At 33.6% G+C, this 24117-nt stretch overlaps 1 protein-coding gene across 3 annotated transcripts in view; it reads left to right on the top strand.

Annotated features, from left to right (window-relative positions):
• The first annotated feature begins 938 nt into the window (after positions 1-938).
• Positions 939-24117, top strand: part of LOC150096613 (uncharacterized) — a 157016-nt gene continuing 133837 nt past the window's right edge. For 2 of the 3 annotated variants that reach the window (XM_090408559.1, XM_090408558.1), the window contains exons 1-2: positions 939-1152; positions 11596-13842. In XM_090408559.1, coding sequence (XP_090264685.1) covers positions 1053-1152; positions 11596-13842 — 2347 coding nt within the window. In that variant the 5' untranslated portion in view covers positions 939-1052. Of the gene's footprint in view, positions 1153-7960; positions 8046-11595; positions 13843-24117 lie in introns of those variants that run through there. The other variant, XM_090408560.1, reaches the window with a different exon arrangement.

The following is a 24117-nucleotide window of genomic DNA, read 5'->3' as shown; positions in this document are numbered from 1 at the left end:
AAGGCATGCCCTGATCAACTTTCCCTAAATCTTCACCACTACTTCAGTTACTGATTGGTCGATAGTTGAATACATCGGTCTTTGTTCCGCCCCTCTGCAATGGGATTATCTTGCATTCTTTCATTCCTGCAGAATCTTCCCTATTTTGAGATTTCAAATTACATAGTCTGGTCAAAGGAACAGCCAGTTCACCTGAACATTCTTTTAGCATCTTTATTGGTATCCCATCATTTCCTATTGAAGAATTCTTAATCAGTTTGTGCAACAGTTCTAGTACATCCACTTCCTTCATACATGATTCCTTATATGGTGGCGAGATAGCGGAGAGTTCAGTGTTGCATATACCAAGTTGATCACTTTTAGCAAAATGGCAATAGCAAAATTATATATAAAAAAATAATAAAAATGAAAATTTTCTGATATTATTACTATTTGACTGAGTGAGTCAGAGATTCTTCGTGGACACGCTTCACTCACAGCACTTATACCTTCTCTTAAACTCATTCACACTAGATGAACTCATTGCATCAAGAGGTAAACTATTCGACTCAATCACGGTTCTGTGAGTGAAAAATCTAGCTTTCGCCATTTTCTTTACTGTACAAAAATCTAAATTACACGAATGCCCTATATTCTCTTCTTCTATCTCCTCTTTCCACATAATGAAAAATTTCATAAACCGATTTTCTCTAAGACCTGTCAAAAGTTTATAGATCTGTCATATTATCCCGTTTCTTCTTTTTTTCCCTAAGCGTCTGCAATCCTCACATTCTCAATCTGTTTCCGAAATTCTGGCATTATCTTTTTAACTTTTATTTGCAGCCTTTATACACTTCTATCCTTTTGGAACACAGGTTCTTACACGATCCCAGATTACTATTAAAGAGGGCGCTAGTTTTAACAAATAAAGATTTTTTTGGTGAATATACGTAATTTTAACAGTGATTTTTAGAAGAATGATTTGTGTTGTATTTTTACGTTTTAAAGTGTTTCATTTATGTGATATTTGGAAATATTAAATTTACAAATGTGTTTGAAATTATATGTGAAAAATGGCAAGTTCAAATTCTTATAAATTGGTTACTTCTGCCAAGAATATTTCTGAATATGACGAAAATCTGAAATTGAAAGAGGAAATTGTTTATTTAACTCGTAAGTAATTGATGTAAATAAGCTCACAGAGCAAACAGCTTTGGTGAGCATTGTTATAAACCAAAGAAAAATAAACTTAGAACAATAAAATCAGAAGGAAAATCCATTTTTCTGTGCCGTTGTGTATTGCTTTTAAATGATATTTTGAATGCGAATATTTTGGGGTATCTAGAACATTAAAATGCCTTTTTATGATATTTTTCTTGACCATAAGTACTAATGAATTAAAGGCTTAATTCTGTATGTTAGTCAAGTCGATAATAGTTTAATATCCGACGTTTCACTGACTGATATTTGTCAGCATTTTCAAAGGATACACTGGTAAGCAATAAAAAGTAACAAAAACTAGGAAACTAACCGACAATTCTAAAAATTATATAAAGTTATCACTGTGCGTCATACAATGATATAATACGCATGTCGCAAGTACAACGTTTTATTTGTTGAGAAATTTATTGTAATTTTCATGAAAGTTCATTTCTTTTTGGTTAAATGATCTGATTAGAGTTTTCCATATAAATGGTAAGATTAGGCCTTGATTCTTATTTAAGTTACCTGTTGAACGGGCGCTGTAACAGCTTCTTTAAATGTTCTGGAATGGTAGTTCTCTTCTATGTAGGGTATATGGCTCATATCCCATTCAATATTATGGTTGGTAGAGGCAAAGTGGGAAGAAAGGCCTGATATATCCTGTCCGTCGTTCCTTACATAGCCTATGTTCCTTTTTTCTTGTTTCAAAACTTCTAGATGTCTGTCCGACGTAATTAATACCGCATGAACAGGGTATGCTATAAACCCCAGAGTATTTGTAGAAACGATGGCTATCTTTCGGTGATCTTATAAACTTTTGAATGGTCTCAATAGGTTTGAAGGTTACTCTGATATTATATGGTTTTAGAAGAAGAGCTAATTTTTTTGGATATGGTACTAACAAATGGAATTGTTATAGAGTTGATGTATTGGATTTCATCTCATTGTCTTTGCTGTATATCACTGAAGAGAATCTTGTTGATGATTCTTGTAGGGTAGCCATTTAGGGATAGATCTCATATTTTCATTAATTCTTCTTGTAAGTCGTCAGGGTCTGTGGTACACTGTATGGCTCTTTTTTTGATCATATGGATAATGCTGAGTTTCTGGGATATGTGGTGAGATGAGTCGAAATGGAGGTAGCGTCCTGTGTTAGTAGGTTTTCTGTATACTGACAAGTTGATGCTATTGTCAGTTTGTTTCTTAATAAGGACGTCTAGGAATGGAAGTTTATTATCTTTTTCTAGTTCCAAAGTGAACTTGATAGTGTTGTGGAAGCAATTAATTTTGTTTAGATAATCTATTAGCTCCTCTTTTTTGTGACTGCAAATGATGAAGATGTCATCAACTTACCTAAACCATGTGGTAGGTTTAGGGGTAATTTGGGATAAAATTTGAGTTTCCAGATTTTCTAAGAATTGATCGGCACAAGAAGGAGGGGGCTACCCATGGCAAATCCATTAAGTTGTTTGTAGTATGTTTTTGCCATGTAAAATAGTTCAAAGTTAAGCAATGCTTGAACAACTTGGTGATGTTTGGTGGGAATAGGTTTTCTAAGATGTCGATAACTTCTGAAACTGGGATATTTGTGAACAGAGATGTGACATCTAGGCTAGCCATCATATTATCTTCAGAGATATGGATGTTTTTTAATTTTTCCAAGAAATGTTGGGAGTTCTTGATATAAGAATCCATGTTGTTCTTGTAACATTTTGGCTAGATATTTTGATAGTCTGTAAGTAGGTGAATGGATACCATCTACTATTGGATGTAATGGTGTACCTTCTTTATGGATTTTGGGAACACCATATAGTCTTGGAGTTAATGGATGCATAGATTTTAGTTTTTTGATTAAGTCCACAGGCCAGTTGGTCATATCATGTAATAGTTTATTGGTATCAAGATGGTTTTTGTGAGTAGGATCCATGTTAAGAACATCATAGACCGATGTGTCCGATAATAGATTTTTGATCATTTCTTCATATTCCTTAGTATTTAAGATGACAGTGTTGTTGCCCTTGTTAGCTCTCAGTATAATGATTTCTTTGTTTTTTAATTTCAGTAGTACTTTTCTTTCCATAGTGCTAGGGTTGGTGTGAGAATATCTAGAGGGAGTGGAGAGGATTGTGCTGCTTTTTAATCGTAAGTCATCGGCTATTGTGTGAAGTCATCGGCTATTGTGTGTGGAAGTAATGAGAAGGGTTTCTCTAAGTTGCAGATAAAGTCCATTTTTTGAATAGTAGTTGTTTTCAAGGCAAAATTGAATCCTTTTTTGAGAATAGAAATCTCTGGTTTTGTTAAGCTGTGAGTAGATTGGTTCACAATGACTTGGTTGTCTGGTAGGGAAGGTTTGGAGTTGATGTGATTATCATATATGCGTTAATTTTTTTAATTTGTGTCTTTTTACTTTGATTGAAAGTTTTTGTATAACATTTTTGAATCATGTTGTCCAAAAGTTGCCAAGTTTCTTCATCTAGGATATTAGAAATGTCTGTGAATAAGTCATGGCATCAAGAATCTATTTGGTTGAGTATGAATCTCAAAGACAAATTCTTTCTCTGAGTAGAGCAAATGCTGTATTGAGGTAAATGATATTAGCTCTTTTTGACTTAAAAAGTTGTTTTTGGCGAAGAAATTTTGGTATAACATTGTTGTCACGACACCTTTTTAAGAATGTCAAATGGTTCAAATACCTAGCCTTTCTACATTTTAAACTTTCAAGATTGCGTACCTTTCGTTTTGTGATTTCATCGATTCTATTCATATTATGACCTTTTTCTTGACCAGTAGTATTAATAAATTAAAGACTTAATTCTGTATGTTAGTCAGATGGTATCCATTCCTTCTTACAGACTATCAAAATATCTCCCAAAATGTTACAAGAACACATTCACAACACGGATTCTTATATCAAGAACTCCCAACATTTCTTCGAAAAATTAAAAAACATCCATAACTCTGAAGTTAATATTATGGCTAGCCTGGATGTCACATCTCTGTTCACAAATATCCCAGTTTCAGAAGTTATCGACATCTTAGAAAACCTATTCCCACCAAACATCACCAAGTTGTTCAAGCATTGCTTAACTTTGAACTATTTTACATGGCAAAAAACATACTACAAACAACTTAATGGATTAGCCATGGGTAGCCCTCTCTCTCCTTCTTGTGCTGACCTATTCTTAGAAAATCTGGAAACTCAAATTTTATCCAAATTACCCCTAAACCAACCACATGGATTAGGTATGTTGACGACATCTTTATCATTTGGAATTACAAAAAAAAAAAGAGGAACTAATAGATTATCTAAACAAAATGAATTGCTTCCACAACATTATCAAGTTCACTTTGGAACTAGAAAAAGATAATAAACTTCCATTCCTAGACGTCCTTATTAAGAAACAAACTGACAATAGCATCAACCTGTCGGTATATAGAAAACCTACTAACACCACATATCCCAGAAGCTATACAGTGTACCACAGATCCTGGCGACTTACAAGAAGAATTAATGAAAATATGAGATCTATCCCTAAATGGCTACCCTACAAGAATCATCAAAAAGATTCTCTTCAGTGACATACAGCAAAGACAACAAGATGAAACCCAATATATCAACTCTATAACAATTCCATTTGTTAGTACCATATCCAAAAAATTAGTTCTTCTTCTAAACCCATATAATATCAGAGTAACCTTCAAACCTATTGAGACCAGTTAAAAGTTTATAAGATCACTGAAAGATAGCCATCCTTTCTACAAATACTCTGGAGTTTATAGCATACCCTGTTCATGCGATATTAATTACATCGGACAGACATCTAGAAGTTTTGAAACAAGAAAGAAGGAACACATAGGCTATGTAAGGAACGACGGACAGGATATATCAGGCCTTTCTTTCCACTTTGCCTCTACCAACCATAATGTTGAATGGGATATGAGCCATATGCCCTACATAGAAGAGAACTACCATTCCAGAACATTTAAAGAAGCTGCTATAGCGCCCGTTCAACAGGTAACTTAAATAAGAATCAAGGCCTAATCTTACCAGATATATGGAAAACTCTAATCAGATCATTTAACCAAAAAGAAATGAACTTTCATGAAAATTACAATAAATTTCTCAACAAATAAAACGTTGTACTTGCGACATGCGTATTATATCATTGTATGACGCACAGTGATAACTTTATATAATTTTTAGAATTGTCGGTTAGTTTCCTAGTTTTTGTTACTTTCTATTGCTTATCAGTGTATCCTTTGAAAATGCTGGCAGATATTAATCAGTGAAACGTTGGATATTAAACTATTATCGACTTTACTAACATACAGAATTAAGTCTTTAATTTATTAAAATGTCTTATTTTTAATGTTTAGAAATATGAAAATGAAATATATCTTTATATTCGAATTTACACGAAAGTGAAATGTAAATTAAGTTCATTTCTCTTAGGATTGTTGATTGTTACCCTAAAACGGACCTAGTTAATAATTAAAAATGCACATGGCCTCTTATATGAAATGGATGTGCCCTGTTTACCAGCAATGTATAGCCTGTCAAACAAAATGTCATACCTTCCAGAACTGCTTACTATCTGAATCTAACCCTAGTGTTCGAAGAATAAATAGGTTGGTTGTGAAATGGATGTGCAACCTTATTAAGGAAGAGATCCACAAGAAGAGGATGGTGTCAAAAAAATATTGTGAATGAGAGGAGTTATGAAATATATAAAGCTCAGGCCAGAAAAGTAATGAGTATTGCGAGGAAAGCTAAATCGGAGTATGAAAAGAAATTGGCCATGCAAGCTGAAGGCAATCCAAAAGAATTTTATTGTTATGCCACAAGCAAAAGAAAGGACTATGGAAGAATAGCTTGAATGCAGATGGTACTAGAGTGTCAGAAGCTAATGAGGTTGTTTAGTTAATGGATGCTCACTTTACTAAGATATATCAATCTGGTGTATGTAACATGGTGCATAGTGCTACTACTACATTGGATTAAGAGTTAGAGGTTCGTAAAAATGATGTTGAAGAGCTGTTGCATAACCTGGATAAGAATTTGTCTCTAAGGACAAATGGAATATCAGCCTGTTTGCTAAAGGAATGTTCAGCTGAATTGGCTACACTTTTTGCATGTTAGTATAACTTGAGTCTCAGCTCAGGAATGATACCACAGGAATGGAAAGAATGTGTGATAGTTCCATTGTACAAGTGTGGTGCAGAAACTGTGTCTAACTACCAACCTATCAGAATCTCTGGTAGTGAAAATTTCAGAGAAGTTGGTAAGAACTCGCATACAGAAATGGGTAGACAAACAAGCTATACTCTGCAAGAAGCAGCATGGATTTACTAAAGGAAGGTCATATTTTAGAAATTTGCTCATATTTTATAAAATGTTATGGCTAAGTTAGATCAAGAGAATGGATACACTATGGTAATTCTTCTGTGGTGAAAATCTTTACTTATTTGTTGGCGCTTATTGTGAAAGATGGTCACTGGTTTGCTGCAGGTGTCTTTCTGCAACCCCTTGTATTGTATAAATGAACAGAAGATACTAAACTCATCCATGTAGATGATATTACTTACAGTTGAAGAAAGTTGTTCAGTTATCGAGTTAACTTTGATTGCAAAAAGTGTAACACTTAAAACTGAACCTTGTGGGTCTCCATCGTAATGGGTGTAGAGTTGGGAGAGTATGGTTTCACGTGGACTTAATCTCTACATAGATTTTTGTATACTCTTCTATATCAAAGACACTAAGTGCTCAAGTTTTAGAAAGCATCTGTAAGGATGCTTTGAAGTCAGACTAGATAATCTGTTGTCAAATGATATTTGCAAAAGCCAGATTTTGTTCTTGACAAAGGGTTTTCTCTCTAGGAACTATAAAAGATGAATCTTATGCAGAGCTGGTCAGAGCAGTTAATTACTTTTAGGATTCTTGGATCCTCTCAGGCTTAGGCTGTAGTAATCACCTTTTCCAGGTTTCTGGCAACACATTCTCTTAGGAAATTCTGTTGAATGGGTAGAGCAGGTGATCCATTGCAGATAGTGAAAGTTGCTTTACCATCTCCTAATGGATGTTATCTGATCCAATAGTAATTGGGCTTACTTAAGCAAAGCAACTTTCAGTTCTTGTTTGTAGGGCATATTTTAATTTTCAGTACTATTTGAAGAGAACAGGATTTGTTCTCTTCAAAAAACCTTATGTGTTTTTGGGGTCAGGGACTCAGTAGAATAAGATGTTGCTGAAGATTTGGCAGAAATCTCTCCAAGAATGTTGGCAATTGCTTTTGAGTCATGCATCCACTGTGTCCTCAAGAAGAAGAACGAAGTTAATGAAAATAGAGAAATAACCACAATCATCACCAGACTAAGGACAGAACATTTTAAAGGCATGAAAATTGAGCCAGACGGTAGTACGAGCTATGATGCATGCAAGAACTGTCCAGGAGTTGAACTAACACCTGCCCATATCTATTCTTGTCCAGCAATTGCTGCTGTTCTACAGAAAATTGACAATAACCCTAGAGAAAAGTTCTACTCCATCAAAGGTCAATAGATTGCCAAAGCAGTTCTACAGTTCAACGTCATATCTAGAAGTTATTCAACTCAATAAGAACAATAACAACATCCACTGTGTCAGAGAAATGTAAATTTCTCTGACAATAGATTTCTTTAATATTGAATAAGAGTTTTTGCTGAAGAGAACCAAACAGTTCGAAACAGCTGTCAGCCAGTGAAACCTTTATCAAGTGCACTATTAGAAGTTGAACCTAAGGAGGCTTGGGTAGCAGTCATGTTCTTTTGAGTAGTGCCAGCTAAGGTAACTCCGATGCCAAGGATTGTATTCTCAAAACTCCCTGGTAAAAATGATGAAACTTTCATAGTTTCTACAAACATTTGGCTTTGAAATAATGTTGGATCTTTAATATTCACTATTTCGATGTAATTTGCATTGCTGAAATGAAGCTGTGTGGCTTTTTCTTTTTAAATCATTAAGTGAATTTTCTGTGTTTGGTACTTTCACATACAATTTTGCATTTATTGATGGTACATAGCAAATAAGGTGTTTGGCATTTATTGCCTGCTTCAGTGTAGGTTTAGAAAACAAAGCTTGGAGTCCTTTGTTAAGCCCGAAGAATATCATCTGCATTCTGAAGAGGAGAGGTGACGTGAATGATATATTTGAAAGAATTGGTTAAGAAAAAAATCAAGAGTATTGGATGAGTGGAGATAGTTATCCGGTATTCCAGTTGGTAGATGGATGATTTACATTAGGTAAGGTCATTGTGTACTTTCACATACAATGACCTTATCTTTTCCAATTTTACCAACCAAGATAGAAAAGATGTGGAAGTATGGTTGGTAAAATTGGAAAAGGAAAAACTGGTTAGCATTGTGAACATGAAGTCACCTAGGAAGATTATTTGATTATTTCTGTGTTTGGGTGGTTAGATATTCAAATTTCAGTAACAAAAAGTTGAAGAGGTCAGAGTGATCTTAATTTGTTGAGCAATAGCAGATGACTGTGGCTAAGTGGGTCAAGTACATTTTAAATTAAAGAGGATTCTGTATTTAATAGATTCTCTGGGTTGCACAAGTGCTGCTGCCCTTGTGGCAGAAAGAGTTGTACAGTGTAGTTTGGACAGTTAATCACAGTGGCACCATGATATTTTGTTCATCGTATTATTTTATTGAATAATGGAAAGAAAGTAGCAGCATGCATCAGAAAAGAAGAAACAAGTTATCATAACACCTATATTGTGAATATTCAATCCATTTATCCATCAGAGCTTACCATTACTTATGGAAAAGGAAATTTCCCTCCAGACATGATCTGGTAGAAAACAAATCACAGGAGGATTATACAGTAGTTGGATGAGAAGCCTCATGATCTGTTACTAGTAGGTTTCCTTGTGTGCACTATCTGGCACAGCTGGCTTGTTGAACTTTCTTGCTCCCATGCCCTCATGTGGAGGTGGTTTTGTCTCCACAGTATAACCTTTGGAATAAAGGGTATCACTCACACATGAAAATAAAAAAGTGGGTGAATGGAAACTGGAATCGTTACTCTAGAGACCAAATGGGCAACATCCACCAGATGTCTCCAGTTAGTAAGGTGGTTGATTTTCACTAGTTGAAGGATTATCTACTGCTAAAGTGCTATCTACTCATCTGACTTGGCTGACAAATTACATTATTTGTTGTCCCAGCTGGCTAGCAGTTCTGTTATTATATAGGCAGCTAAATGCATATTAATTTGATAATATTTACTAAAATATATTCAGAAATCTTCATTTTATCTTCATAAATGATGGATAGAAAGAGAAACCTTATTAGAAGAAATAAATGCACAATGCTTCTGAGAGAATACAGAGAAAAATGTAAGAAAGTATGTAAAAGTAGCTAAACAAAAGTCATCATGAGAAAATCTTGGTAAGAGTATAGAAGATAAATATTGAGAAGGTGGCAAAATATCCTGGAGTTTAGAAATGGGAAGAGTACTGTAAAAGGAGTCGGATGACACAATGCAAACTGAAGATATTGTTGTAGATTATTCATATTATTGCTGTATGGTATAAACACCAAGAGATGAAATAAATAAATTCATTTATTATTATTATTATTATTATTATTATGTGACACTTTCAGGGAGTTCAAGGACTTATCACCAGATTCTACTTTGCTAAATACCACTACTACTTAATTCTCCTACTACAACACTACTACCATCAATGCCATCTACTACCCATCATCAACAACAGTATTTTTTGTCTGTAAATTGCGTGTTCTGAAGGCTGACTTGTCTGTACGCAGGGTGAAAAAAACCTGAGTTTCCAGGAGAAAAAACCCTGCTACTCCCTATGAGATTAGCTAACTCGCCTTCAATTGAAAAAAACCATATAAAGATAAGCTTTTTTTCCCTGATATCTCCAGTCCGTTTGCTTTATTGACATCCAAAGTACTCAGTATTTGAAATACACTCTCTTCTTGCATTTCTAAACTTCGAACCTGTCCTATCCCTCTAGTATTAAAACTTACTTCTCCAGGATGAAATTGAATATACTGAATCTATATTTCAGCAATGTTACATTGCCATCATCAGGGATTACAGAACAATGAAGAAACATTCTGTTTAGGTGACTATACTGAACAAGATTAGCTGTCATACATTCCTGAATGCTAAGAATGTTAAGTACTTGCCTAATATCTTAATTTTAATGATTATGCCCTTGATGCCATCTGTTTATTACCTTTTTTAGTTAGGAGCTTGGTATATAAGGTTTCATGTTAGATCTCTTGCTATTTAGTAAATCATAAATGATTTAATTTTTTATATTAAGGATAAAATTTTGCTTTTTGAAGCCGTAGTTTGCTAAGATGTTATTTAGATGGAAAACTTGAAAAAGAGTTATGAATGCAGGAATTTGTGTTTTGGTTATTAGGAAATTAAGGGATCATATTGATAAAACAACTGATAAGAGCTAGAGATTGTAGGTTTAATTAAAAGAAGTTAAACTTTAAGGAGAAAGAGAGTTTAATTATACATATTATATAATAAATATATATTATATATGTATATATATATATAAATATATATTTAGCAAAGCTAATCTCAATGCCTTCAATTTGGAAAATTTACTAAATGCGGAGAATTGTTTATAATAGTTATGAGAATTGGTTGGTTAGTTTGTTGAATTTAGCAAACAGTAGACAAGAGATTTAAGGGAAGTTTACAAGTTCAGATATAATAGTGTTCATTGCACAAGGCTGAACAATTCATTTTATTCAATTTTATTTTTTATACTCTGAGCAGATTGAATAAAAAATACTGAAAATAAGTTTAATAAATATACAAAGTTCATTCTTGACTCTCAGGGTTGAAAATTTGTGGAATGGCCTTTATAACAGGTTACAGAACTGAATATTTGCAACCTGAAGAAAGAATTAGATGTTATTACTGGAGGATAGGGTGATTAAATTTTTGTATAATGATTATTTAATTAGCATGGTTGGTCATGATATCTTACATATAAATTAGTATTTAAAATAAATAAATAAATAAAAATTTAACAAAGAATGTTGGTGAATGAAGAAAATAAACTTAGCAGATATGCACAATCTAACCTATACATGGAGGAATCTCATATTAGCCATGTCAGTCTGGTCCCAGTGCTAATTGCTCATTCACTTGCTGTTTTTAGTCTGAGACTAGCAACCTGAGGTAGTCACTCCTGGTGTGAGGTTTTCTTTTGAATTTTTGCCATCCCATCTCCTAGTAAGAAGGCAGTTGGTGGTAAAACGTGCTTTTAAAAACTGGTTATGAATATTATAACTGAATACAGAATTTAGAAATTCTGTTGTTATATATATTTTTCCTGCATTGATTAGTTTCTTGTTTGTTTTTTTCAGGTCTGATTGATAATCATTATGCTCAGGAAAAGTTGAAAGCTGCACGTACGCATCATACTACAAACAGAGCAAGTATTAATATTTTGAACCAAAGCAAAGTATACAGATCACAGCCTGCTGCCACAGAATCTCAACAAAATGTCTTTAAAATGACTATGGATAAAAATATGTTCACAACAAGGGAAACTTATCTTCCTTCTACTCACTATAATAGACCTACAACAAAAATAATCTCTAGCCAGACTTCTGCTATATGCTCTCAGTTTGATGTTCCCTTCACCAATAAAGTTTCTTTAAATTATGGATTATCCAAATCTTATATTCAGCCTGACATGTTTAAATTGGTTAAGAAAAAGCCAGAGATCACTGTGCAAAAGCAATTTCCTAATTCTTATTGTTCTTATAACAATGGTAAATCTAGATATTCATTACAGACCATTTCAAAAACTGCTTTGCAATTAACTTCTGAACCACAAAAATGCCTTTCTAAAGCTGTTTTACCAATTTGTAGTTCTGCAGCAGCTGTTTCACTTTCTGAACCAGTTAGAAAGTCTGCTTTTACACAGCACCCTAAAAAAAAATTTAGATCATCTGAACAAAAAGAAAAAAAACAACCATCTGAATCAGCCACTTTAGTTACCCATCAAAAATTGACTGGTTCAACAGCAAACCCTGACTTATCTTTAACTCAAATGCGGACCACTCTGAATAGTCCCTTAGATGCAGTTTTACCAGTTGTGTCAGTGGAATCTGCTGTTTTAAATATGAAATCTGATATTTCTCATTCAGTTAAATTAAAAACAAACAAAAAGAATGAACGCTCAGAAATAATTTTGCAGTCTCTCCAACCAGAATTCCCTAGTAATATGCCTGTACCAAACACTGCTGTTAAGAACATACCCAAAACTGGGACACACCCAAGATCTTCAAGTATAAAATCTGATTCTGTTTTAATTGAACATTTAAAATATGGAACTACAAAGGCATTAAACACTACAGAGCCTTTTAATAAATTAGCAGTCGGTGCACAAGATAATAGCAAAGCTGAAATTCAAATACAAAAACACAAATCACAGTGCAGTAATTATAGACAATTTGTAGATGATAAGAATAGTAGCAGAATCCCAAGTAAGCTATCAGAAAATTTGACTACACCAATTAAATCAAAATTAACTTTAGCCAAATTACAGAAAAGTGGAGGAAGATATTCTTTGTCTCTGAAGTCTCCATTAAATGGAATTGTAAGGATGATTAAAACCAAATATACAATTGTTAATAAGAGAAGTCTGAATACTCCATCTGTCAAAAAAATGAATACAAAATATAAGATTGTAAATGATAAAACTAAAGCAACTTTAGACAACAGATCAAGGCCATTTTTTCAGAAAAAGGGTTTGGAAGTAAATGGATCTAGTACAAAATACCAAATCCTAAATAAAAATAAGATGAAGTTGAATAAAACCATAGCTTGTAATAAAAGCATGCAGACCCATGTAGCAAAGGTGCATAACACAACATATCAGATTGTAAACAAGTATAAAACAAAAATGTCTGTAAAAAAAAGAAGTCCAGTAATGAGCATTTGTAACAGAAAATATATAAGAAAGAATCTAGGTACAAGTAATGCTTTAACAAAACCAAAACTTTATATGAAGAATGTTTTGCACAGAACACAGCCTATATATTCTCCTTCTAAAACAGCTTATAAAATTTTAAAATCTTGTGTGAATTCAGCAGAAACTTTAAAGAAAAAGAAAAGTATATCCATTTCATTATGTAAAAAGAATGAAACATTTCCTTGTTTAGTTACAGCTGCAAAAAATTCTGAACTTGGATGTTTTTCTGAAGAAAATGGTTCACACAGTTTAAGCAACAGATATAAGTTAATAAACAAGAGAACATCTTCAACTTCTCCTAAGTTAAAAACAAAGTATAAAGTTATCAATGGCAGAACAATGTATGGAAGAAATAAATCTTTGGTCAAGACTACTTCAGTGAAGTTAGGGAAAAAATCTCCTATAACTGATAAAAAGTGTTTGAATTCAATCAGATTAATAAATAATAAGTTCAGGCTTGTTAATAAACATGGAAGCCCAACCTCTAATATTATAAAAATGATAAAAACCAAGTACAAAATAATAAAAAAACATTCATTGTCATATAAGAATAACAGTCATATGAAAATACAGAACAGGCAGAAGTCAAAATTCTTTCAAAGGCATCCTTGCAAGCAATTCATTCCACCAGGTAATAACATTTTGCTTCTGATATTTGTAAAAGTGTATATGTAAATATATATACTTTATTTACTATTTAACTCTCTAGTAGGTATGAAATAGCTTGATACTCCCCCCCCCCTTTTTTTTATAACAAACTTAAATTTAGGTAAAGTGAAAACCTGAGAAAAGCCATAGTGTTCTTGTGTTATTATTATTGTTGCTGTTATTATTAAATCCAACAAATGTACAGTGACACACCTATACATCACAATTAGCAAGACCATTACTTACCTATGAAGCCTGGACCATTAGAAAACAAGGTAAACAGTGGCTTATATCAGTTAAAATGAAACTTATGAGAAGAGCTGCAGGATCTATTTTACTGAACTCAATGAAAAACAAAGATATAATGAATAAGCTACATTATATAATACAGTATATCCAGCAATATAAACAACACTTTACAGCATCTAAACTGAATGGACAAGATGGGAATATCTTGACAGGTTTTTACATCCTAAGAGAAAGGAGAACAGGATACAAGCTACATGACACTACATAAAAATAAGATAAATCTAGATGCTTTGTTAATTGTTTATCCTAGCCTGACCTCAGATTAAAAAAAATAAAATAAAATAAAATATATTCAAAAATATAAATTAACAAAATAAAATAAACGTTTTATACATATCAGTATAATAATTTACAGATGATTAAAATAACTAACTAAATAAATTTTTTTTATAGCAGAACTACATTAAACAATTTCTACAATCCTCTTATATATATTAAACTTTTCTTGTGTTGGGTTGTTCTGGATGCTGTATGGGTTGAAGATGGATCCTCCAGATTATTGGAATTATTAATCCATCATTCTTGTTTAGATTCGGATGATGTTTCATCATCTAACAAGCTTCTTTGAACTTTCTTTCAAACCATGTTTTGGTGTGGTGTGGTGTAGGAACCTGGTGCCTTTCCAGTTGATTCTGCAACATGTTTGAAGTGCATGGTCTGAACATGAAGTGCAAGAAGACTGTGTTTTTGTCTCTATAAATTCTTCACCATGAATGCTGACCACTGTTTAACTTTAAAAGAAAGGATGGTTATTATTATTTTGTTTTTAATATCAATTCCATACACAAGGTAAAAAAGCCCATGCACATCATTTGTGAGGTGCATATGGAGGTTGGGAAAGAAGAAACAACTTGACATTTTTCTTGAAGAGCTATAGGTTGTAGTTGTAGCTAAAGCTTCAAAGTTTCAGGTGCATCAGTACTCCAAACATATGTGAACAGTATTTGAAACATTGTTAGATTTGAGAAGGAGCATCTTGAACAGATAAGCCTTCCTAAGTTTTTGGTGGCTGAGGAAGCTATTGATGTGATATGTTTTACATCAGGAGAGGCCGGAGTTAAATGTCAGTCTGAGATCTAATTCTGTCTGATGATTTGTGTATTACTGAGGGTAAGTATAGTTGAGGTAAGATCCCTATGGTAAGAAAAATGACAAGACTGCATTTTGTTGGCATTGAAGATAACCAGGTTACCTTGCCCCATTGAAAGATAGTCTGGAGATCAGTTTTTAATTCACTGATTGCAGATGATTTTGAAGCTTGGAATATTGAACAGTAGTTTGTCAAAGGCAGCATGTTTCTCCAAACCTTTCCATGGCATTCGTTCATTGGTGGTGATGTAGAGATCAGTCACGAAACTAGTGTCAGAATCCATGCTGCACAGCTAGCCTAAAGCCATTTGGAATGAATCATGTCCCCAAGTAAGAAATTTAACATTTAATAAAATTTTGGAAGATTTTGCTGAACAAAAGTAAGAATTTTTTTAAATAGTTTTTCTGTAAAAGTATAATAATTAAATCGATTTAATTTTTAATATTGTTTAATACATATTCTTGATGCCTAATTATTAGGGACTCCACCAAAATTAGGCCCTATAAGTGGAGATATTTTATTGATCACTTTATCCATTATATTGGAGAGGACTGAGGTTAAGAGCAACCAGTTGGTAGTTTGACAGCAGACTTATCTCTTAATTTTTGGAATAGATTAGATATAATTTTTCTTACATGTTTTGAGATGTGCCAGTTGAGTATAAAATATTGTAGAGATGATAGAGGGCAGGAATAAATAACATACTAAGTTATTTAATGTTCTTCTGATGTCATTTTGCAGAATGAATGTTGAAGGTTATGTAGTGCTCCATTTCTGTTACAGTGGGAGTGATTTGCATTTGTTGTTTGTGTGGGAGTTGGAGGAGACAATTGATGCTAGGAAGTTGGCTTTATCTTTGTGATGCCATCTGAATAAGAGAGTAGTGGGAACACAGTGCATTTGATGGCCTTTACAAGGGACCAGAAAGCACAACTTCCATCTAGACAGGAGATGGGTTCTCTGATGGTCACTAAAGCCAGAGATAAGCTGAATTTTTTTTTAGGGATGCTAGCTGTGACAAGCAAAAGTTCAACTCTTGTGGTGGAAGGAAGCATGCAGTGCATAGTGTGGAAAGTTAGCAGCAGTAGTCAAGGCTGTTAAACATAGCAGGTTGGGTTTAGATATTGCTAGTTGTGATGTATATTGGAGTTGAGTTGGATGCTGAAGTAGATATGGATTTTTTTGGTGCTGGGTGAAATATATATTTTTGTGATGTTTTCTGAGGTAGATTTTTTTTTTTTGTTATCAAAATTATTTGATGACATAGTTGAGTGGTGCAGGAAATTAAAGAGCGAGAACATGCAGTGCAATTTGAAAGACTTTTAGGCATGACCAGGTAGAGTAAGTGGCAGCTGAGCAATCAGAACTCCTTGATATCCACATTACTATAACATTCAGTCCTGTGTATTATCCATTGGCCATTTTGAAGAACTACTTTACTCTGCAGTGTAGGAGAGAGGGGCTTTGTATACCCTTGTAGCTATCACCTGTATAACATACAAGAAAAGAAGGAGGTGGGGAAAACTCAGACATGTTACCCTGGGGACCAAATATATAGAAAGAAAACTTGGAGAACAAGCTGGATTCAGGCCAAATAGAAGTTGCCAGGATCAGATTTTCACTTCATGACAAATAATTGAGAAATCATCAGAATATGACATGGATCTGTACTAAAGTTCTGTAGATGTGCAAAATGCATGTGGCGAGGTGCCCAGGGAATAGCTTTTCAAAACACTATAGTTGTGGAATAAATAGAAGATACAAGACAATGCATACTCTATATTAAATGGTAAGTCAGGAAATACAGGAAGCTGGTTTGATGTAAAATCAGGTGTAAGACAAGGATGCATATTATCTTCACTCTTATTCGTCATCTATATGGATCACATTATGAAAGAAAGTGGCACTAAACCTGATATAAGAATTAGAGATATAACTGAGAGGAGACCTCCTCTCAGTTATATCTCTGGTGCCCAGGGAATAGCTTTTCAAAACACTATAGTTGTGGAATAAATAGAAGATACGAGACAATGCATACTCCATATTAAATGGTAAGTCAGGAAATACAGGAAGCTGTTTTGATGTAAAATCAGGTGTAAGACAAGGATGCATATTATCTTCACTCTTATTCGTCATCTATATGGATCACATTATGAAAGAAAGTGGCACTAAACCTGATATAAGAATTAGAGATATAACTGAGAGCAGACCTCCATATAGGCTTTAAAGGAATGTGTAGCACCGAGCAAGGCTTCTGATCTAATGTCCAATCCTCACCTCCTTGTGGTGCATCTCTGGTAGGTATCTAACTGGATACTGAACGAACAAGGATGGGCTGGAAATTTTGGATTTATCTGACCAAATCATATTCTTATTGGCTTAAACCATAATATTAAATGATGGTACAATATGACAGAATTTCATGCTGGCTAGGACATTGCTCAGTTAAACAAGGCCCCCATTGTTTTTGCCAGGGCAAACATCTAAAAATCAGCTACTGGAAACAAATCCTAAAATGCACCCTAACTCAATAGCACAAGAGTTCAAGATCGGTACTATCAACATAAGAAGCCTAAATGGCAAAGAAATGGAGCTAGCTGAGGAATTGGATAGGTACCAGATCAACATAATAGACTGAAACAAAAAAGGCAAAAACTAGTGAGATCTTTCTGAGCAATAAATACAAAATGTTATATTCAGGCAATGACAATCAAGGAAAAGGAGTAGCCATAGTATTCAACACTAAATACAAGGCTAATCTTGAATGGCAGGCAGTCTCAAGTAGAGTGATGTGGGCAAATATCAGAATGGAGAACTGGACAATGAGACTTATTTGTGCCTATGGTCCCACAGAAGGTTCTACTAAGGTAGAAGTGGAAGAATTTTTTGAGGCATTAGAGAAAGCAACGGTCACAATGAAAAAGGAAAAGTTGGTCCTTGTTGGGGATCTAAATAGCAAAGTAGAAAATGATTGTAAGACATACAAAAATATTTTGGGAAAATTTGGAGAAAAGAGCAAAGCTAATAATAATGGCAAATACCTGTTGGATTTCTGCTCAGGACATGCTGGTTATTACTAACACCATGTTTCAACATAAAAATGTGCACAAATTCACATGGAGAAAAGAGACAAGGAATAAGAAAAGTCTCATGACTATGTAATTGTTGATGGTGATGTTTTCTCTCTGGTGCAGGACACCAGAGTGTACAGAGGATTTGAAATTGGAAGTGATCACCATTTAGTCTTGAGCAGGATAAAATTGAATTTTACATTGAAAAGAAAATGTAAGAAAGGTTTAAAGCGAATAAAAGTTGAGCAGCTCTCAGATGTGAACTGTAGACTAAAATATCCAAACATTATTCAAGAAAAAATGAAAGAGTTTGAGAACAGGAATCAAACTTTGGAAATTCAATGGCAAGCTCTGAAGAAAACATTGATTGATTCAGCCAGATAGGCATGTGGTGAGGTTGTCTGCAAAGATAGAAAAATCAGAACTCCATGGTGGAAGTTAAAGATGCAGTGATGGAAAAGATCATATCAAAAGCTCTTGACAAATAATTCAGCTTGTGCTCATGTAGAATTCTGAGACAAATGTAAGGAAGCTAAACACTGTGTAAAACTAGCTAAACAAAAGTCATGGGAGGACTTTGGTAAGAACATTGAAAATAAATATCAAGAAGGTGGCAAGATATTCTGGTGGTTGTTGAAGAAGCTCAGAAATGAGATGGAAGAAAGAGTGCTGTAAAAGGAATTACAGCACCTGATAAAGGTGATATGAAAACTGGAGAAAAAGATAACTTTCAAGTATTTGGTAATTACTTCGAAAAATTTTTAAATGAAACTAGCAGTGAAGACAGAATATCAATAGAAAAATACTCGGCCAGGCATGTAATCAGGAATACATATCCATACTTGAAGTAGAAAAAACCATCAAAAGTCTGAAATGTGGAAAAGCAGCTGGAGTAGATTATATTCGACAAGAAATGCTCACGTATGGAGGTATAAAAGTCTTTCAGTGGCTGCACTGCATAGTTCAGAGGTCCTGAACAGAGGGACAAATTCCAGATGATTGGAGTAGGGCTCTCATAGTATCCATATATAAAAAGGGAAATAAAACCGAATGTGAGAATTACAGAGGTGTTTCATTACTGAGTTCCTGGTGAGATTTATGCCAGTATACTTGAGAAACGATTGAGAAGGATTGTGGAAGAGAAGCGTGGTGAAGAACAAGCTGGATTCAGGCCAAATAGAGACTGTCAGGATGAGATTTTTACTTTACAACAGATGGTTGAGAAGTCGTGGGAATATAATGAGGATCTGTATTTAAGTTTTGTAGATCTGGAGAAGGTTTATGACAGGATGCCAAGAGACAAGCTATTCAAAATACTACATTATATGGTATCAGTGGGACATTATATGAAGCAATACTTAGTCTTTATTTGATTTGTAAGTCAGCAGTTAGAATTGAGACAATTACAGTAAGATGTTAACATTAAATCTGCTGTCAGACAATACATTATCCCCTCTGTTATTCATTATCTATATGGATCACATTATGAAGGAAAGTGATATTAAACCTGATATCAAAATTGGAGATGTTAATCTCAGCTCTTTGCTTTATGTGAATGATGATATATTTCTAAATAAATCCGCTACAAGTCTGTAAGATTCCCTGACTAAATTGAATAACTGTTGTAGTAGATATGGTATGAAGGTCAGCAATAACAAGACAATGAAAATAGGCAGAAACATTGAAAATATCAACTGCATTGTGAATGGAGAACCTATAGAACAAGTGAACCATTTCAGCTACTTAGGCACGATTTTTAGTGAAGATGGTAAATTAAATATGGAAATAGACAACAGAATCAACAAAGCTGGTAGGTATGGTAGGAAGTCAACTGAATAAATTTATATGGAAGAAGAGAGAAATTAGCCAAAACACTAAATTAGCTGTATTCAAGACAGTTTTCAAACCAATTTTAACTTATGGATCTGAGAGCTGGGTTAGAAGTAAAACATTTGACCAAAGACTAGAGACCATAGATACGAGAATCCTGAGAAAGATTAGTGGTGTGAACAGATGGAATCAATGGCAATATCATATTAAAAACAAGGATATTAGGAAAGAATTTGACATTATTAGCATCCAGGAATGTGTCAGCAGAACTAATCCGAGGTGGTATTTTCACTTAAACAAAATGGGAGAGGAGAGATTAGCAAAACAAGTGTTCTCTGCCAGGTTGGCAGAGAACACTTGTTTTTCCCTGCCAAAAACAGGTTGGCAGGGAAAAAAGACCTAGAGGAAGACCAAGATATAGGTGAATTGATGCGATAAAAAGTGCCTTAGAAGATAGAAATATAAGATCTGACAATGTTGGAGCCTTGATAAGTAACAGATTGATTTGAAGGAAAATTGTAGATAAGAAGTTAGTAAAGATGTAAATTTTTCATGTAATACTATCATATCCTGTATCACCCTTCGAGGGTAAATGTCAGGAATTTGATGATGAGATAACCAACTTGCTCGTTAACTTTATGCAGATGATGTACTCCTAAACACATCAAGTGCAAGTCTCCAGGATTCTCTAATTGAATAACAGCTGTAACAAATTTGTTACTAGCTCTACTAACACATTCCTGGTGGGGAGTCATCATCCTGATATGTACCTTCAGGGAGGGGATATACAGGATAATTATGATAGTACTAAATGAAAAAGTTGCACCATTAGTAACTTCCTATCAACAACTTTCCTCCAAATCAATCTATTATCTATCAACACTCCAACATTATCAGATCTTATATTTCTGTCTTCTAAGGCACTTTTTTTTTACTGTATCAATTATCCTATATCTTGGTTCTTCCTCTGGTTTTTTTTTCTGCCAACCTGACAAAGACCACTTGTTTTGCTAATCTTTCCTCTCCCATTCTATTTAAGTGACCATACCACCTGAGATTAGCTCTACTATCACATTCCTGAATGCTAACAATGGTAAGTTCTTTCATAATATCCCCCATAATATATTTAAATATGATACTGCCATTGATGCCATCTGTTCACTCCACTTTTTTAGATCTCTCATATCAGAGGTCTCTAGTGTTTGATCAAGTATTTTATTTCTAACATAGTTCTCAGGTCTGTAAGTTAAAATTGGTGTGAAAACTGTCTTGTATATAGCTAATTTAGTGTTTTGACTAATTTATTAATAACATATAAATAACATATAAATTAATAACATATAAATTTTTAATGTAAAAATTCACATATTTAATTTGTCATCTTCACTAAAAATTGTGCCTAAATAGCTGAAATGTTTTTACTTGTTCTATAGGTTCACCATTCAGGATATAGTTGATGTTTTCAATGTTTCTGCCTATTTTCGTTGTCATTGTCTTTTTATTGCTGATTTTCATTCAAATTTATTACAGCAGTTATTCAATTTAGTCAGGGAATCTTGTAGACTCTTACTGGATTTATAATTTGCATAAAGTAAAGAGCCAAGATTATATACGCATTTTGTCATCAGATTTAATACTGCTTTCCTTCATAATGTGATCCATATAGATAATAACAATGGAGATAATGGGCACCTTTGTGACACATACATCTGTGTTTGTAGGAACTACATAACATTGCATGATATGTCTGCAGTATAATAAAAATTTATTTTTATCTACTAGTTTCACAAGCTCTTTGGCCTGCTTCCTCAGCATAATAACATATAAATATACTCAAAAAATATTAAATGCACAGATCATTAATGGCATTAAAAATGTAAAAATTTATTATGGACAGCATCTAATAAAACATCATAATTGGATTTCATATGTATACAATCATTATTGTTTATTTAGTGCTGATGTGGCACATCAGCCATCAGAGTGACCATATGGCATCTGATGATAGTGCTGAAATATTATTACATATTAAACCTCATGTCTTATTTCTTTTAATTTAAATGTGAGTTCAGTTTTTCATTTACCAACAAATATTTTTTAATGCTAGATTTTTGCTTTTCAAAACATTTCAGTTTACATTTCAGCAAAATCCTCTCGAGGTTTGTTAACTCTGTATGAAGTGTTTTCAAATGTCTTAAATTTATTCGGTTTCATGTTATTACACCAAAATTTTTGAACAAATAACACAGTTGTTTTTCTTCATCATTTACTTCAATCTTTGTAAAACCGAAATCTAAATATTCTGCTTTATACTATCTGGATTTACTTTTGTAGTGATATTCTGTGAACCTGAATTTGTTGATGTTGATGCCCCACAACCGTCAGATGCCTGCTTACATCGAAAAGATTTTTCAATGTAAGCTTGTATCACAGTGGTTATGAATAGGAGAAAAATAACACCAACCATCGACTTCTTACTGTTGGTCACCTTTGCAGTGTTACTGCTGGCTTTCCATTTCAAGCCTTATTTATACTTGCAGAAACATTTCCAGAACATTTGAAACTTCCTTGATGAAATCGCGAATATTTTCGAAAGGCCAATACGATTCTCCGGTCTGTGCAGTGATGCCAGATCTTACAATTTTCGAAAGATTTGCTGATGTATTTAAATTTATATGAATATTTTAAAATTTTAATTAATTCCTAGTTTTTTTTTTTGTTTTGCTAACTTTTATGGGTTTTATCAGTGTTTCAACACAAGAATTGCAAGGGGGGAAGGTGGGGGCACCATAAAAACTAATATTAAAAAATGGGGCACACATGAAAGAAGGTTGAGAAACACTGGTCTATGTTAATATCTCTGGATGTTAGAAGAGTTTTCATATCAATAAAAATTTTCTTGATATCTCTGTTCTTTTTATTTCTTTAAGGGATTCTCTATCTGTAAGCATTTGTCCCAAATATAAGACTGAACCTGTTCAATTTTCTTTTGGTCAACAGTTATATTTAGTTTCTTATTCATTGGTTCTTTTGATATAATCATGCACTTTGTTTTCTTCAGGTTAATAATTAATCCCATGTCTAAGCTTCTGTTGTAAATTTCTGTGACCAGGCTTTGAAGATCATCTTCAGATTCAGTAGTAAGGACATGTCACCTGCATACCTGAATTTGAAGTTCCTACCCCCGACTTTTACATCATTCAATTCTGCAATAATTTCTTTAAAAACTTGTTCACTATATATATATTATACAGTAAGGGTGATAAGACACATCCTCATCTTACTCCTTTTTTGATTTCAAAGCTGTCAGAATATGCACTTTTGTATCTTATTGAGACCATTTGATTCCAGTATATATTTGTAATTATATGTAGATCTTTTCCTTTTAACCCATTATTCTATATGATATGTATTAATTCCTTGTGATCTATTGAATCAAATGTTTTGGTGTAATCAACAACAAAGATATATGTTTTTCTGGTTATCTAGGCTTCTTTTGCATAATGTTTTCAAACTGACAATTTCTTCTCTTGTACTTTTGTCTTTTTGAAAACCTGATTGAGTGTATTCTATTGACAAAGTGCCTTTTATTCTTTCTATGATTATTCTCAGTAGTAATTTCATAACATTGCTTGTTAAACTTATTAGTCTATATTCTGAACATTCAAAAGTTCTTGGAATTTTGGGGATGGTGACAAAGTTGGATTTTCTTAGATCATCAGAGATGTATCTTGTATCCTTTCATTCGTATATATATTATTAAAAATAACCTTTAGATCAGGGGTTCCCAACCCTATGCCCGTGGGCACTATGGTGCCCGTCGACCAATTTGTGTGTGCCCGCCGCTGTTCAACCGTGTGCTGTATAGTTTGAAATAATCACGCAACAATTCATGGCATGCTATATGACGCGTGCGTTAATGACACACGACGAGTATTAAACGTACACAATGTAAAGT

Source organism: Typopeltis vanoorti, chromosome 18 (assembly GCF_054136105.1).
Source record: "Typopeltis vanoorti isolate ZY-2024b chromosome 18, IOZ_Tvanoo_1.0, whole genome shotgun sequence".
Lineage (NCBI taxonomy): Eukaryota > Metazoa > Arthropoda > Arachnida > Uropygi > Thelyphonidae > Typopeltis > Typopeltis vanoorti.
Note: the sequence above shows the minus strand (reverse complement) of the source record. Positions and strands in the feature narration are given on the sequence as shown.